The 17,836-nt window shown below is 37.9% G+C and overlaps 1 protein-coding gene across 6 annotated transcripts in view; it reads left to right on the top strand.

Annotated features, from left to right (window-relative positions):
* Positions 1-17,836, top strand: part of ITPR2 (inositol 1,4,5-trisphosphate receptor type 2) — a 505,414-nt gene that overhangs the window by 372,551 nt on the left and 115,027 nt on the right. For all 6 annotated transcript variants that reach the window (XM_030322010.1, XM_030322009.1, XM_030322008.1 and 3 more), the window contains one exon: positions 16,541-16,648. In XM_030322010.1, coding sequence (XP_030177870.1) covers positions 16,541-16,648 — 108 coding nt within the window. The remainder of the gene's footprint in view (positions 1-16,540; positions 16,649-17,836) is intronic.

Raw genomic sequence — 17,836 nt, 5'->3', positions numbered from 1 at the left:
AGTCTTAACAGAAAACAGTTTATTAGGGCAAGGTTTCCTTGCAATTGTTCCCCTCCGTCGCCCCTAATTTTATTGACTGCATCACAGATTCTAGAAGTGCCTCATATTTAACTTGTTTTTAAAATTGATCACTCCCACATGTTCCACATTGACACAAACTGAGGAGAAGTTTTCCAAAGCAATAAATTGAACACACATATCAGGAAAAGATCAATGCTTTGGTGTTGGTGGTGACAGGCAGCCAGGCCCTTGCTAGCTTCCCCCGAAGGCCCTGACATTCTCCTTTCTTCTACGTGGCAATCTGAGCCCACTGTGGCACAGGGAAGCTAAGTCTTGAAGTCGTCATCTGTCCCTCCCAAGAGTTATTGTGAGCTCTCTTTCTAGTGAGTGGCATGGTTCTTTAACCAGTTATCAAGCTAGAAAGCTGGCATTCGTCTTGACCCTTCCATGGCTGCCATCCAGAGAGCACATCCCCTTGGTTCTACCTCCTGAATGTCGCTGGGATCCTCCCCGCTTCTTACTCTTTCTGCATTTCCTCCTCTTGGCCATCCTCGTTTCTTGCCTGGACAACTGCAGCAGCCTCTTGTTTCTTTGCCTCTGGTTAGAGTCCTTTCAGTCACTTTCCACAGGGAAGTCAAAGGGATTATTCTCAAAAGTGTCTGTCTCTTCATTAAACACTTCAGGAGCTTCCAATAGAACAGAGTATGCACCCACTGGCATGACTTAGGAGACATTTTAACGTCATGTTCCTGATTACTCTTCCTTCTTTCTATTATGTTAGTTCACATTTAGCAACATCTTACTTTGTACGAGGTGCGATGTCTCATCTAATCATCTCATAGGTAAATATTAAAAAGCACTGTTATTAACCTCATTTTGCTGAAGAAGAAAGTGAAGCTCAGTGAGGCTGTTACTTTGTCCACGATGCTTGATTAACAAGTGGGATAGAAAGGATTTGAACCCAGGTCTCTCCAGAGCCCGTGATGCTAACTATGCAGTCCTACTCCCTAGCCATCTCTGGCATCATCCCTCTTCTTGCACTATATGTTTCAGAATCTGCCCACATTCCTCACCACCACCTGGTCCCAAACTGCCATCTCTCACTGGGATTATTGCAATGAGCGTCTGTTCTCCCTGCTTCCATTCACCTGTGCCTGCCTTTATGTCTTCTCTAACACAGTGACAGCACTAGCCCTTAAGTAGAGTATGTCATCTGTCTGCTCATAACTTCCCAATATCCAATTTCTGAGTAAAACTCAAATCTTGGCATTGGCCTCAAAAGCTTCTCAGTATGACCTGGCCCCTTTTCCCCCCTTCACCCGTCTCTCTGGCTACCTTCCTCCTTACCTGCTCAAGCCACACGGGTCTCATGGCTGTGCTTTGAAGTCAAGAAGTATTGCTTTGTGTTGTTGAATTTACTGTTTCTTCTCCCTTTTAACTTTCTGCTAAACCCTTCTGATCATTTGATTTAAAATGGTAACTTCCTGGGGGTGCCTCAGTTGGTTAAGCATCCATCTATTGATCTCAGCTCACATCTTGATCTTGGGGTCATGAGTTGGAGCCCTGCCTTGGGCTCCTTGCTGGGCATTGGCCTGCTTAAAAATAAATACAATACAATACAATACAATACAATACAATACAATACAATACAATACATAAAATGGGAACTTCCATTGCCCGGTGCTCCTTACTCCCGTCCTCTGCTTTATTTTCTTTTTAGCATTTGCTCGTTTGTTTGTGTCTTCTCCATTACCAGAAAGTCAATCCATAAAGGCTGAAGATTTGACTGTCTTGTTCACTTTTATAACTCCATTTCCTGGGGAATCACTGGGCACAAATCAGGGGTTCATGAACTATTTTAGAACGAGCATACAAGACATACACCCATCATTGTATTTGCTCATGATTGCTTAAGTTATAAGGAAAACTTTTTTTGTTATTTTGGATTGGGATTATGAGTCCTTTGTTGTATAAAAATTGCATATAACATGCTTTATGGATCTAACAATTTTATGTTCCATTTATAGATAATTCGTGACCTCATCATATAGTACCAAAGAAGCTTATAACACAGGCAGTAACTGTCTATAGCATCTATGTTTGTGATCAATACCTGTACCCTTAAATGTCTTTTCTACCAGCTAGCTGTATAATTTTCTGAGAAAGGAGAACAGGATTTCCTAAATGAGTTTGTCTCTAAATTGTATTTCCTCCCTTCTTTTCATGCCCTCCTTTGTATTTTCATTTACAACCTGGGCAATTTAACTTCTGAATGACTAGATAGCATTTAAAAGGGTGTTGGATGTCACAGAATGAACAAGTAACAAAATACATCTGTTCAAAATTCTTTGTCTCTTTTCACTTTGATTCAAGTGATCTGTATCCTTACTTAGAGTTGAAATTCACCTTGCCACCTCATTTCCTCCTTTATTAGGTTTGCCTTTGAAATGCAGAAGTTCACTTGAGCAATAATTCTCTCACTTTTGAGAACCACTCTAACAAAAGCTGACCTTTTTTTTAAGCAGCTGTTGATTAGACAGTTAAACATCGAGGCAGCACTCGCATGATAGTTCTCAGTCTGATGTAACTTGGAAATAGAAAGCTATAACAACCTGAGGTTGAAATGCTTTCAAGCAATTGAGCTTAAAGTTCCTGAAAATTATCTTGTAGGGCTTCTTCTCAATTCCCCACATTCCACCCCCCACCCCTCCCCCCACCTCCGATTTTTACATCTGGCTAATTTGCGCACTTCAGATTGGATTCCTGAGCACACTGGCAGTGTGAGAACTGTTGTGGAACTCATCATTATCATTCCAAGCCTTTAATTAACCCACTTGAAAGTGGCTTTGTCATGTCTATGAGCAACAGAAAAGCAATTGACTCATTCTTAGAATAGGTGTATCATAGGGGAGAGTAATGAGTAATATTGTGCTCTTCACTAAAGCCTCATCGGTCCAGGAGCATAAGGAACATTAAGAACACAGATCCTCCAGTAATTTTCTTTGATACAATAGTGTAGGTATTACTGTTTTCTCACAGCTAGGTAAATTAGACATAAAAAGGTCAAGTGATTTGTACGTGTTTCCATGAAAGGTCAGTGGCAGAACCAGAGGTAATCCCTCAGTGTGAATGATAAGACCACTCTCTCCAACAATTGCTTTGGGAGCAAGGACCCTAACGTTTTTTTCAGTCAACCGCAAGACCTATTTTGATATGGTCAGAGGTCTCAAAAAGATGCTTCTTTTCACCTCTTTGTGCTTGCCTTGGAAAAAAAGAACCACTAGAAACAGTGAAAGGATTAGAATGCTTTTGAAGAGATAAGGGACAGTATAATTCTTATTTTCTTTATGTTGTAAGTAAATGACTAATCACTTTATTCCATAAATAAGAACTAAAATATCTTTCACATTTACAAATTGTAATTCAACATTTCATAAAAATCAATCTCCTCTGGAAAATTAGAAACATATACCATTAAAAATTGGTCAGACAGGAACATTCTATGCCATCCATCCATTCAATAAATATTTATTAAGGACCTGTTCGGTACTGGACACTATTCTGGAGGCATGGGATACAACAGTGAACACAAAATTCCTGTCATCCTGAAACTTATAGTTTAGGTGAGGGAGACACACTAAAATCAAATAAATAGCATTTCACACTCGCATATCATCACCTGAATTGTCACAGAGAAGGATCCTTGTGTTCTGCTGTTCCTATCCAGATCACATTTGAAAAATCACTCGGGAGGGAACGCGGATGGGAAATATCCAACACACTGATTTGTAAATGCCTGATGGAGCTACTAAAGTAGTCTTATCCTCTCGTCTCTGGATCTGAAGAAATAAATACATTACTTCCTTATAGAAATAGTAAGACCCAGAAATTTCAAAGACTTATCTTTATGATCATCAGAAAGAAATAGAGTCTGGATGAACATCTGTCTTTCATCAATTCTACGGAACAAAAATAAAAACTACAAGTGTACATCATTTGGGGGTTTTCTAGAGATTAGTTACTACTTTCTCTTTTTATTAATGTTTATTTGTGTTTTGTATAATCACATGAAACATGGAGAATTGGTTTCGTTTTTTGCTTCTCACCCCCAAATATTTTATCCGTTTTGAATAGGACACTACAACAATGATTAATGTAGAATATTTTTGTGAAATACTGATTTCAGATAAGATGGCCTACTTACTATTTTCATGTAGTTTTTTTCATGTAGTTTTAGTCATTCAGAAAATATTGATGTATATTCTTACTATGATATAAGAAGCAATTAAGCATGATACTTCCTTAAATTTTGCATGAAAAATATAAAATGACAGGTATTTTTTTCTAAAAATGAAATTTTTTTAAATAAAATTCTAATATATATAGCTTTTGAAGTATTGAAGTAAAAGAAAGTATGACCTGTTCTAGTTGAGCAAAATCAAACTCAAGAATAAGTTTGACTTAAATAATTGTAGGGAAAAAGTTTGTTCTGGAAGGTAATTTTGTTCATCTACTCTTTTCATGAGAATAAGCATATAAACTAATTTTATAAACTAATACGTGTACTATATATTTTGATAAATATTATATAAACCTCCTTATTAACAATTTTTTTTTTACTTGAATGGGGTTCTAGTACAGAAATATTTTTTTTTTCAACGTTTATTTATTTTTGGGACAGAGAGAGACAGAGCATGAACGGGGGAGGGGCAGAGAGAGAGGGAGACACAGAATTGGAAACAGGCTCCAGGCTCTGAGCCATCAGCCCAGAACCCGACGCGGGGCTCGAACTCACAGACCGCGAGATCGTGACCTGGCTGAAGTCGGACGCTTAACCGACTGCGCCACCCAGGCGCCCCATTTTTTTTAAATTTTTTTTTTTCAACGTTTATTTATTTTTGGGACAGAGAGAGACAGAGCATGAACGGGGGAGGGGCAGAGAGAGAGGGAGACACAGAATCAGAAACAGGCTCCAGGCTCTGAGCCATCAGCCCAGAACCCGACGCAGAAATATTTTTAAAAGTGTAAAATGAGCTCAGAAATTAAAGCTATGAGTGATAAATGACCAATATTTATTTATTTGTTTGTTTTTTACTTATTTATTTATTTACTTAGTTATAATTTATTTTTCTTTCAAGTTTTTATTTAAATTCCAGTTAGTTAACATATAGTATAACATTGGTTTTCAGGAGTAGAATTTAGCAATTCATCACTTACATATGACACCCAGTGCTCATCACAAGTGCGCTCCTTAATGCCCATCACCCATTTAGCCCATCCCCCTACCCAGCACCCCTCCATCAACCCTCAATTTATTCTCTATCCTTAAGAGTTTATGGTTTGCCTCCCTCTCTTTTTTTTTCCTTTCATTTCCTTATGTTCATCTGTTTTGTTGCTTAAATTCTACATATGAGTGAAATCATATAGTAGATAAATGACCAATTTTTAAAAGCTAAATGGAATACTTTTCATACGTCTGATCTCAGTTACAATTGAAAAAAAATTGTTCAGGAAATTACTGTTATTAAGAGTATCTAATATTGTTTACATTTTTCTTGTAGGGAAGGGGAAAAAAAAACTCCTTTAAAAACCGTTGCTTCTTTAGTTTTAGATTTAAATGGAAAGTGGATTCCTGTCCAGTATTTAAATTGGTCCTGGTGGTAAAATTTCCTCTCCAAGAGGACAGTGGTTCTTAAATGTAGTCAGGATTGAAATCACCAGGCGGGCTTGCTAAAGTGGTTGCTGGGCTCCACCCACAGAGTTTCTGATTCTAAAGGGCCCTGAGGCAGTACCTAGGAATTTGGGTTTCTGAGGAGTTCCCAGGTGATGCTGATGCAGCTGGTTCAGGAACCACATTTTGAGAACCACTCCATTAGGATGAAATTCAGCAATCACTAGGAAAGCTGGAGTTTTCATAGCAACACTTTGAATGCTTTATGTCAAAACCATAGTGCAAATATAACCTACTACCTTAAATCATTTAAAAATGCATTGTTGCTGGTGGGCCATTTATGTCGGGGTTTTTCTTTCCTACTTTGCCTTGCTTTGAAGTTTGAGCTATCAAGCATATCTTCATTATAATAACGAAAGGTCTTTTATTGATTTTACTGTGATTTTAGATAGACCCTAATGAATAGGAGTCCAGACCATCTGAAAATTGAGCGGGTTTTTTTTTGGGGGGGTGCGGGGGTTGTCCGTTTGGTTGGTTGGTTTTGGTGAATTTCTTGTCATTTTGTCCATCTTTGTCTTAGATTGGCCACAATGGAAAAAATAAACTGCTTTCTAAGAACCGTAAATAATTTATTTTGGATATTGGATGAATAAAACCTATATATATGTATGTAAATATATATATATGTATATATATATACACATATATATACACATATACATATATATATACATTATATATATATATATATATACATATATATATATTTTTTTAACGTTTATTTATTTTTGAGACAGAGAGAGACAGAGCATGAACGGGGGAGGGTCAAAGAGAGGGAGACACAGAATCTGAAACAGGCTCCAGGCTCTGAGCTGTCAGCACAGAGCCCGACGCGGGCTCGAACTCAAGGACCGCGAGATCATGACCTGAGCCGAAGTCGGCTGCCCAACCAACTGAGCCACCCAGGCGCCCCAAACCTATATATTTTTTCAACTCCTTTTATAAACATGCTCCTTTATCAACTCCTTTGATAAAGTATAGAGTAATGTTGGCATTCTAGACTCCTTTAGTCCTGTAGGAGGAGGGAAGGAACCAGGTCATTACTTCCCTATGGTTGTAGGTATGAGGAAACAGTCCTGAGATCTCATGCTTTCCTTTGTGTCTGAGGTCGTTGGTCTGACAGTCCACGCATCCTCCACAACTGCCTCTCAAGGTGCTCAGGGGTTTGTGTCGTCTCTTTCCCAGGCTTACTAATTTGTATTTCCCAGAGTGACACTCCCTCTGTTCACCTTCCTCTCCATTGCTATGCTTTCCTCTTGGCCATGCTTTCTTTGAGGCATTCTCTGTTTTTTTGTGTGTGTGTTTTTTTTAAACTTCATTAATTTATTTTGAGAGAGAGAGAGAATGTGTGTGTGCAAGAGCAGGGGAGAGGCAGAGACAGAGAGAGAGAGGGAGAGAGAGGGAGAGAGAGAGAGAGAGAGAGAGAGAGAGAGAGAGAGAATCCCAGGCAGGCTCCAGGCTGTCAGAACAGAGCCCGATGCAGGGCTCCATCTCACGAACCACAAGATCATGACCTGAGCTGAAATCGAGATGGTTAACTGACTGAGCCACCCAGGTGCCCCTGAGGCATGCTCTTCAGATTCTTTTGGAAGTCCAGAAAAATAAACATTAGGTCTTTCTCTTTCCACTCTAGTTAAAATCCAAATTCTGCGAGACATTATGGACAACCATGCTTGACTAGGGAACAAGAAAGTCTGGGAAAGAGAAAAAAGAACTAGCATTAACTTTAAGAAAGACTGAGGTTTTCCAGCTAATCCATTTTTTTACACTATTTGGTGGAGAATCAGTACTTTCTTCTGCTTCCCATAGCCTTATCTATAATACTATATAGATATTGTATACATAATATCAAACCCATGTCTGTAATACTCGTCCACATTTTCTCCCCTCACTTTACCCCTCATCCCCAACTCTCTAATGTGCTCACCCTCTTCTGGAAATGCCACCATTTCTGCATCTTTCACTATTTAACCTCAGATTTAATTTGAAAATTACTGGGGGGGTTCCTGCAACCTTGATTTACTGATTGAAGTAGAGAGCAAGTGATCCTCTCTTTTAGAAATGCCAGAAGTTTATATGCTTACAAAGGGTCTAAGTGCACATACCCCTGCCACAGTGAATATTTTCTTGCTGAGACCACACAGTTCAGTCTCATGTGAGAAAGTCTTTTCTTCTTAACATGAGTTTGACCCTACTCCGAACACAATCATAATCCTGGTATCAATGTTCTAGAGGGACAGTTATTTCTTCTTTGGGTTATTTTCTTTATAAGGGACTTTGTAGTACTGAGAGCAGCTCTGGGCAGTTGGCGCCATTCTCAAATGGTTTCTCTCTATCCCCCAATTCTTTTCCTAATAGAAGGGGAAAAGAATAAGAAGATCTTAGTTTATCATGTCAAAATTAAGAGAAAAATTCCTTAATGGCTTGCATTTGTATTAGCTTCTGCTGTAGATTGAATGTTTGTGCCACCCACCACCCCCAAATTCATATGTTGAATCCCAACGTCCAGTGCAATGGTGTTTGGAATTTTTGCGTTTGAGAGGTGATTAGGTCATGGTGGTGGAGCCCTCATGAATGGGATTAATGCCCTTATACCAGAGACCTGAAAGATCCCTTGCCCTTTCCACCAATGAGGTTTTAGTGAAAAGACGCCTGTCTATGAGGAAGTGAGCTCTCCCCAGACACCAAATCTGCTGGTGCTTTTTCCCTTCAACTTCCCAGCCTCTAGAAGTGTGAGAAGTAAATGTGTATGATATATAGGCCATCCAGGCTCTGGTATTTCTGTTTAGCATCCCAAACAGACTGATACCGCATGCTAGGGCTGCTGTACCAAATTACCACAATTTTGAATTTTTTTTAAGTTTGTTTATTTATTTTGAGAGAGACACAGACAGCACGAGTGGAGGAAGGGCAGCTAGAGAGGGAGAGAGAGAGAGAATCCCAAGCAGGCTCCGTGCTGCCAGCACTGAGCCCAATGTGGGGCTTGAACCCACGAAGCTGTGAGATCATGACCTGAGCTGAAACCAAGAGTCGGACGCTTAACCGATGGAGCCACCCAGGTGCCCCCAATTACCACAATTCTGATAGTCTAAAATGGCAGACATTTATTCGCTTCCAGTTCTGGGGGCTGCAAGTCCTAAATGAAGGTATTGGCAGAGCCATGCTTTCCCTGGAAGCTCTAAGGTAGGGTCCTTACCTGCCTCTTCTTTGCTTCTGCTGGTAGCAGCAACCCTTGGTGCTGTTGGCCTTGTATCAGTCCCTGTCTCCTGTTATTACATGGCATTCTCCCTATGTGTCTGTGTCTGTGTCCAAATTTCCCTCTTCTTACAAGGACACTAGTCTTTGCATTAGGACCCACCTTCATCCAGTATGACCTCATCTTAACTGAATACATCTGCAAAGACCCTATATTCAAGTAAGATCACACTCACAGCTATTGGGGGTTAGGACTTGAGTATGTCTTTTTGGTGGACACAGTTCAACCTTCAATAGTATTCTCTGCTCAAACTCCTACATGGGTATTTAGTATGATTGCACCTTCCAGACCTGTCTCTCTCTACCCATCTTCTGTGACTTTCTTCATGCAGGTCCCCATCTCCCCTAAGAATGGCTTCCTCATGACATCCTCACCTCCCCCTTCCTGCCTATGGACATCTTATCCATTCTTTAAAACCTTTATCAGATGCATTTTTTACATGATTCTTTTCCTAGTGCTACCACCAAATGTGATCTCTTGCATTCCTGCCCGTATTTTCCTTCATATTAATTACATTTCTATAATTATTTTCATTCCTCCAACTAGAAAGTAGATTGCTTAAAGAAAGAGAATAAGTCTTACTTATCTCTATAATCCCACAGTAGTGTTTTTTGCTTTCTACATAAAAGAAACACCAAATCAGAGAAAGATAGATGTTTTGAAAACAGGTTTGTGTATTTTAAGCATGCTAGAAAAGGTAAACACCTCAGTTTATATTCTCCTGCTGATTTCTCTCTGCTTCTAACAGGAAGAGTGTTTGCTATAAAAGCATTGTACAATTATTAACGTAAACGTACAAGCCAATTATTCTGACTTCAGGCTCCAGCGCACTTTGTGATCTTTGGAAAGGCAGTTGCTCTGTCAGTTTTACCAATTAATACAAGTGGAACTCACATGAAAAAAATCGCATGAGAAGCGCCAAAGAATAATTATTGTTGAATATCATTCAAGTGCAATTGCTTGATTTTTTTTTTTTTTTACTCCATCCTTATTTGGACCCAAACTGAAATGAATCAGAATTCTAATGATAGGAAGATAAATGTGAATGGTTTAATAAGGGATGCTGCTAAAAATAAAAAGCCTAAATCTGTCATCTTTATTCCCTAATCTTGGATTTAAAAAGCTGCACAGTGTTACTTAAAGACTTAGCTGTAGGTTATATATGTTTGTGTATATGGTTGTGTATATGGTACTTATGAGTGTGTATGTATTTTATGTATATGCACAAATTTTTATTCCTGTTTAAAGTTGTATATGTACTTAAATTGCAAATATGTCATGACTAGTAATGAAGTGCATGATTTTCCTTCCCCCCCCAACACATAATGAAAGATCTCTATGCATTCAAGGGAGTCTTTCCTTGTGGGAGTTATGTCTTTATTCTTTTATAAGGCTAACTGCCAATGTTTTGATTTCTTTCTCCCTGATATATATATATATATATATATATATATATATATATATATGCATATATCTGCCCATGTATTACATTGCATTTTTTAAAACTTTAATATTATGAAAGGGATAAATTACCTCAGGCTAGTTTTTCTGTTTGTAGTAATGAGCTAATAAGAGTTTTTTATTGGTAAAATTCTTTCATCACCATTTACCAAGCAGGTATGGCGAATGTAGGCATCATGTCCACGCCATGTATAAAACGATTGCTACAATTTCACCTAATAAAGACTGTCGTGGATTGTAAGTATTTCTAGGTCCCAGAGATTTTCTAGCTATAACATTATTCCTTTTTAGTATTCAGTGATGATGCCCATGTTCAGATTCTCATTATTAGTAACATTGATGGATGGTTGGTTTTCCAGACCATGTTGTATAGTGACATCAGGTAATTTCAAATACTGTTGTGAGGGTCTCTGTGAGCTAAAGTTATATATCATAAGATGACTGTCCTTGTATGTCTTCATTAACTCTTTTCAAGTTTTTAATTAAGATTTAAATTACATTTCTCATTGTGATGGATCTCCACAGATGTGCTATACTTGTCTAGAAACTTACCGTTTTTTTTTTTTTTTTCACATTTGGTTTCCAAAGCACATGATATTAAATGATGCTGTTGCTTCTTTGAATTCTGGGGTTGTTTTTCTTTATTTGTGTCATATAAAAAAGTATGTGGCAGGGAATGGTAGAGAAAATTGGCTAAAGTAAAGAGCCCATCACTAAGAAAAAACTGATGTTTGTGATTGGCAGCATGGTCATTCTGGGTAACATTTTTAATAGGAGTGCATATAGAGGGGACTAAATCTTTAAAAAAAACCCAAAACTATTGAGCATATGTTAATTGGTCTCTGAGAATTTATACTGTGCTTCTAGTACACTGTAAACTTGGACCAGAGAGCTCTGTATAGATACCAGTTATTTTCACATGTTTTAGAATCATTGAGATATTATTTACTTTTGTATTTTGTTTATATAATAGGGATGCTATCCTTGCTTCACAGGGTTCAAGCCCACATTTATTGAGTATTCAGGTCCTTCTTCTCCAAATGGCTTACAATGCAGCAGAAGAGATATAAGTACATGAATTAACTATGAAATAAGAACAGAATATTAAAGTATTTTATTTCTACAAACCCTGGGAATTCTACCATCATCTGATGTCTAACTATATTTCTTTGGCCTTTGTATTTTATCAAGGAGGAAACAGAGAGATAATTCATTGAGATTTAAGAGTTTTTGCCCAATAAATACATAATGAATGTTATTCACTAACTTGTTTCTTTAGCAAATATCTATTGTGTCTATTTGGTGTACCAAGTTCTGTTTTTGGCTCTGAGAATGTAGAGGTCAAGACAAGGTCCTTTTCCTTGGAGAGACATAATATTAACTAAGATACAATATGAGAAATTTTGCTATCTAGGTATGTTACAGGGCACCATCTGAACACAGAACAAGCAAGAGCAAACTAGGCTACTTAGTCAGGAAAGGCTCTCAGTCACAAAATAATGTAAAAGATATCCAGGCAGAAAAAAAATGGTATAGTTATTTCTATTTTGTTTTTTCTTATTATATATTTTTAATTTTCCAATATATGTGTAGATTACATATATAATTATGAATAAATTTTATTTTAAATGTTTGAACATGTGAGAGAGGCCTCCGCATCTTATTTTTTTAAAGTGTCTTTGAGAGTGCCATTATCTTCAATAAAACAAGAAAATGTAGAATCATCTCATTAACACTGCAGGAAAGAGAGAAGTCCTGCTGTTTCTGTTAAGTAGTACATACTAAATGAAAATTATCTGTATAGATTTGTACTATTAATTATATCACATAAAATGGCATTGTTGATTTCTTAAAATCATTATGTTAATTTTAATACTATAAAGTAACTATAAAGAAGTAAAAGTTTTTAATAAATAAATTTATAAGAAATTATTCAAATTAATGTCTTACATTGGAAAGCTATCCTTTGTTTATGATTTAAGAGTTCTGATATTTATATTTAATTTATTAAACAAATATGTATTGAATATCTACTATGTGCCAGACACTGTTCTAAGCCTTGGAAATATAACAGTGAACAAAATGGATGGAAATCTCTGTTCTCTAAGAACATAAGCTTACTCTGTTGTGGCAGGGATAGTTAATGAAGAGATTGATAATAAAATATGGTATGTCAGATCATAGTATGCTATGGGGAAAAATAAAGGAGGAAATGTTGTTGGATGTATTAGGGAAGATGGACGAGGTCATTATTCAAAGCATGTTTATTGATAAGCCAGTATTTGAAAGGAGTCCTGAAGAAGGTGAGGAAGCAAACCATGCAGGTGTCTAGAGGAAGAGGATCCAGAAAGGGAACACCTACAAAGCCTTGAGATGGATACACGCTTCTCAGGTTGAAGGAACAGTCAGGAGCCCAGAAGGGCTGGGATGTTGGGGAGGTACCAGAAGAGTAATGAGAAAGGTGTAACAAGGCCAGATTCTATTGGCCTTGTTGGCCATGGTGAAGACTTGGCTCTAACTCTAACTGAGATGGCAGCCATTGGAGGGTTTTGAGTCGAAGAGGCATGATTGTACCAAAAGGATGACTCTGGCTCCTGTGTTAAGGCTAAACTCTGGGAGACCAGGGTGACTCAGGGAGACCAGTTAAAGGCTATTGCAATATTCCAGGTGAGAGAAGATGGTGGCTCAGGGCAGTGTGGTGATGGAGATCAGATGATAGATATATGGTTACACCTAAAACCTGATCATTACTAGTCACTGCTCCCTGCCCCCCATCAGTGAGTTCCACTTTAAGTATCTCAGTCTGGCTTGCCTTTTCTAACTAGTACTTTCTTCTAGCACTTCAACTGCAACACATTTTTTAAAAGACATTAGAAGCTACAATTCCTTGATCCTGCCACCTTTTCATTGTCCCTCTTGGCTTCATTACCTTTGCAATTCAGCTTAGCTTCCATGGGCCCATTGAAAGTCCTAGCATGGACTCTTAATTTCAACGTATCTCTTTTTGGTGTGTTTTTGACCTTGTCCTGAAACACCACCAATCCCATTAATTACAATTCTGTCTACTTATGCCTGGACCCAGACAGCTGAACCTCACTGGAGAAAAACACACAAACATGCTTACTGACCTCACTTTCACCATCCCAGAAAGGGAGCTCTTAGGACTTCCTGACAATCCTACTACATTTTCCAAGTGTGTTCACTTTCCCTAGCTCACCATCTCATATCTTCTCTTCCTCAAATTTCCAACACCTCCTTTCTCATCCTCATTATCAGCTTCCTAGTACACTGAGAAAATAAAAGTAACCAGGAAAAAACCCAAAACTTTTTTGTGTTCCCATCATCAAAACTAACACCCTCCTGAATCTGCGCCCATAGCTCTGCTGTCAGTATGGTTGAATTTGTTTCTATCTAAGGCAAAAACCTTCCACTTACATCTTAGATTATTCCATTCTCACCTAGTCAAGATGTTGCTTTAGCAAACGTTCCAGCTCTCTCAAAATTAAACGAACATGATGTTACAATTCTCATCTTTAAAAATACCTCCCTGGGGCGCCTGGGTGGCGCAGTCGGTTAAGCGTCCGACTTCAGCCAGGTCGCGATCTCGCGGTCCGTGTGTTCGAGCCCCGCATCAGGCTCTGGGCTGATGGCTCGGAGCCTGGAGCCTGTTTCCGATTCTGTGTCTCCCTCTCTCTCTGCCCCTCCCCTGTTCATGCTCTGTCTCTCTCTGTCCCAAAAATAAATAAAAAACGTTGAAAAAAAATTAAAAAAAAATAAAAAATAAAAATACCTCCCTTTTGCCTTATCCATTTGTCTAGCTACCACCCTGTCTCTTGGCTCCCCCTTATAGTGGTGCTTTTCAAGAGTTGCCTATACTCATTGTTTATACTTCTTATCCACGCATTCTTACTTCAACTTGTTACATTAGGCTTTGGTGTCCACCATTCTCTGAAACTGTTGCTGTCGAGGTTATCAGTGACTTTTAACTGTCACTTCCTGGTCATCATTTGATTCACCTGTCATCAACTTTTGACACAAATGATCACTCCCTCCATCCTGAAGTTCTTTCTTCATTTGGCTGCCAGGACCCCTGGTTTCACTGGTTTTGTTCTGACCTCCCTGGCGCAAATTTCTCAGTCTTCTTTTCTGATTCCCCTCCTCTTCCTAAATTCTATTGGTGTTCTTTGGATCTCTTTTCTCTGTCTGAGCTCACTTTTAGGTCATCTCATTAGGCTCATGATTTTAAGTATGACACATATACTGATGACACCTCAGTACATAGTTCCATTCCCGAACTCTGCACAGAACTCTTGATAAACATGTCCATCCAACAGCCTGCTCATCGTCTCCTTTTGCATGATATATAAAGTTTCATGTGTCCAAAATCAAAGTCTTGATTTTCTCTCCCTAAATATGCTCCTTTTGCATTTTTCCTTAGTTTCTGGAATTTCTAAGCCTTCAGTTGCTCAGGTCTATACCGTTGGGGTCCATCCTAACTCCTTCATGCCCTAGATGCAAACGGTAAACAAGTCATGCCAATTTTACCTTCAACAAATTTCTTAAAACATATGCTAATGTGCCTAAATGATTATAATAGTTCTATCCTTTGAAACATATTTAGAATTTTAGAAGCACCTATAAGTCACAACAAATTTCATGACTACAGTTTGTAATAAAAATCTGTATAATTCACATTTAGTCAAGAATGAAATGTAAATGGTTTTCTTGAGTGAATTATAAATATCCCTGAAAGCCTATCTAAAATAATAGCTTTGGAAATGATTTGCTTTAGAGCAGCATCAATGGAATGAATATTTAATTTACCACGTTACCACTTACAAGTATAATGTTTATGAGGTTTTATAGGTCCTGGATTATTGTTTAAAATTTATGTCCATTCTTAATAATCACAATTTGAGTTAACATCTTAAGAATAGTACAAAGACTTATTTATTGCTCTGTAAGTTGATAAGAATACTATGAAACCATACTGCTTGAGTTCAATACTGGCTCTATCATTTTCTAGAGACATTATCATGGGCAACTCCCTTAAATGCTCTGTGCCTCAGTTTCCTTATCTGTAAAATGGGGATAATACGAGTGCCGACTTTAGGATTTCCTAGAAGGATCAAATGAGACCATGCACTTAAGTGTTTAGGATTAGTGGCTGGCACAGGGTAAGAGATAGGAATGGTGCCAGGAATAAGAATTATATGTGGATTCTTTTTACTAGAAGCCCTCAGGAAACTTGAGGCATAAGTAGAATACCTGAAAGGTTAAAGACATTGCAGGGTTTCAGGAATTGTTCAAGACAGCCATAAAAGTGATATGTGAAGGCATCATGTATTAGTTATTTACAACGTGAGAGAACTGGCAACAAATGTCATAGACATTCAAATGGGAGAGAAAGATTACTTCTATCAACAGAAGTTTAAGACAATTTGTGGTGAAATTTTTATTCTGTAAATGCCATTTCCACTCCTAATAAAACTGAGAAAAGTATGAATTCTGACATATGAATATTCAGAAGCATAGGACTTTAGTACAAACTGCTAATGTAGAGAGCTTTGATTAGATTCTATAAGAGAAATTCCTCTGAAATATAAATACCTATTTATTTGTGTATATAGAAGCTGCCATTTATATTGGTACTGTTACCTACTGAAGTATCACACTGCTGATCAAGTTGTTTTAGATATGCATGTATTTTAAATCTATTATAGGGAGTATCAATTATATATCTCTGCGGGTGTTTCTTCTTCCTGGCTCAATTATACATTTATCTAATATATAAATTTAATCAACAGATAGTAAGTGAACACCTACTCTGGGAGAGACATGGTCTTCTCATGAGAGGAACATATATATTGCCAAACAAAAAAATGTAAAATTGATATGGTAATAACAGCTGATCCTTATAGTTTCATTATTTATAGCTTTCCAATGGACATGCCTTACTGAAGTGTAATTAATCACCGTTAACCCCAGAACTGTGAAGCTATGTGTACAAGTGGACAAAGTAATTTCAAAGTTTAATCCCAGGAAAGGGGGAAAAAGAGACCTAAATCCTTTTCCCTTCTCTTTCCCTCTAGTTGGCCCGTCACAACAAACTCTTACAACAGATGCTCAAACCAGGATCAGATCCAGATGATGGGGATGAAGCGTTAAAATATTATGCCAATCACACTGCACAGATTGAGGTAACCATCAATTATTTCTTGAAAGGGATCAACTGTGAAAATATATGTTCACTTTCTATTTCAGGACATTTTCATAATTGTTTCCTAGAACAATGAAGCAGAATTGAAAAATATAAACTGGAAAAGTATATATCAAAGGATAAGATGTGAAGAGTCATTTATAAGAAATCGAGGTGCATATCTTTCAAAGCAGTCTTTGATTTTGGCAGATAAAGCAGTCTTTAGTTTTTGGCCAGAACTATATCTAAATTTTCTTTTGTAATTAATGTGACTTTTCTTTTACTTTGGTCATAGAAGCAATCATTGCAAAGCAGTGGTGTTTTCATGAAAATATTATTATAATAGAAGTATCATTCAAGAAAAGCATGCTCGGTAAAAACTCTAAAAGGCTAATTAAAAGAGATCTCTGTGTAAGACAGTGTTCAAAAGTATGGAAGGCGCTATAAAGTTTTCATATTGATAGCATAAACTTGGAATGATTTATAGCAGTTTCCATTTTCAGTACGCAGCAATTGATGCCCTACCCCCTAAATGAAACATTACTTAATAGCTGGTGGCAACTTAGAAGGTGGAGGTCAACATGGACTTATCATTATGTGTTGTGAGACCCATCTGGCTGTCATTTACTAGCTATGGTATCATTTTGACACTAGTTGGCAGAGCTAATCAGGCAGAAGTGAGCAGAGTAGTTGACGCTTGTCACTTGTAATTTACATTCATACATTTATTCACTTTGGCAGGTATTTTTTTAGTTTTCAGCAGAATGCATGATGGGTAACACTGCTATTAACTCTCAGGGTATATTATCACTACACCTTGTTGTTTCCTATTGCCAAACATTTGGCATAATGAGCATTATTACCTCATATCACAGGATGGATCTCTTGCTCACATTTATAGACATGAATAATACTGCAGCCTTGGTGGGAGACCTGACCCTGGTAGAACCCATGAGCTGGACCAGAAGCAGAAACATTCTTTATTGCATCAGGTGCTTAGAGACAGAGAGGCTGGCCAAGTCAGGAAGCTGAGGAAGTTGATACAAATTTATCACCAAACCACTTAGGTTCTGAGGAAGGTCCCAGAAGTCACAGTACAAAGCTACAGGATTAGAAGAGGTAGGAATAGTAGGTGGGCTGGGTGGGTCAGAGGAAGGGTCCAGTTAATACCTGTGTGAGAGATGGCAGC

This window comes from Lynx canadensis, chromosome B4 (assembly GCF_007474595.2).
Source record: "Lynx canadensis isolate LIC74 chromosome B4, mLynCan4.pri.v2, whole genome shotgun sequence".
Classification (NCBI taxonomy): Eukaryota; Metazoa; Chordata; class Mammalia; order Carnivora; family Felidae; genus Lynx; species Lynx canadensis.
This window is presented reverse-complemented; position numbering and strand designations above follow the sequence as displayed.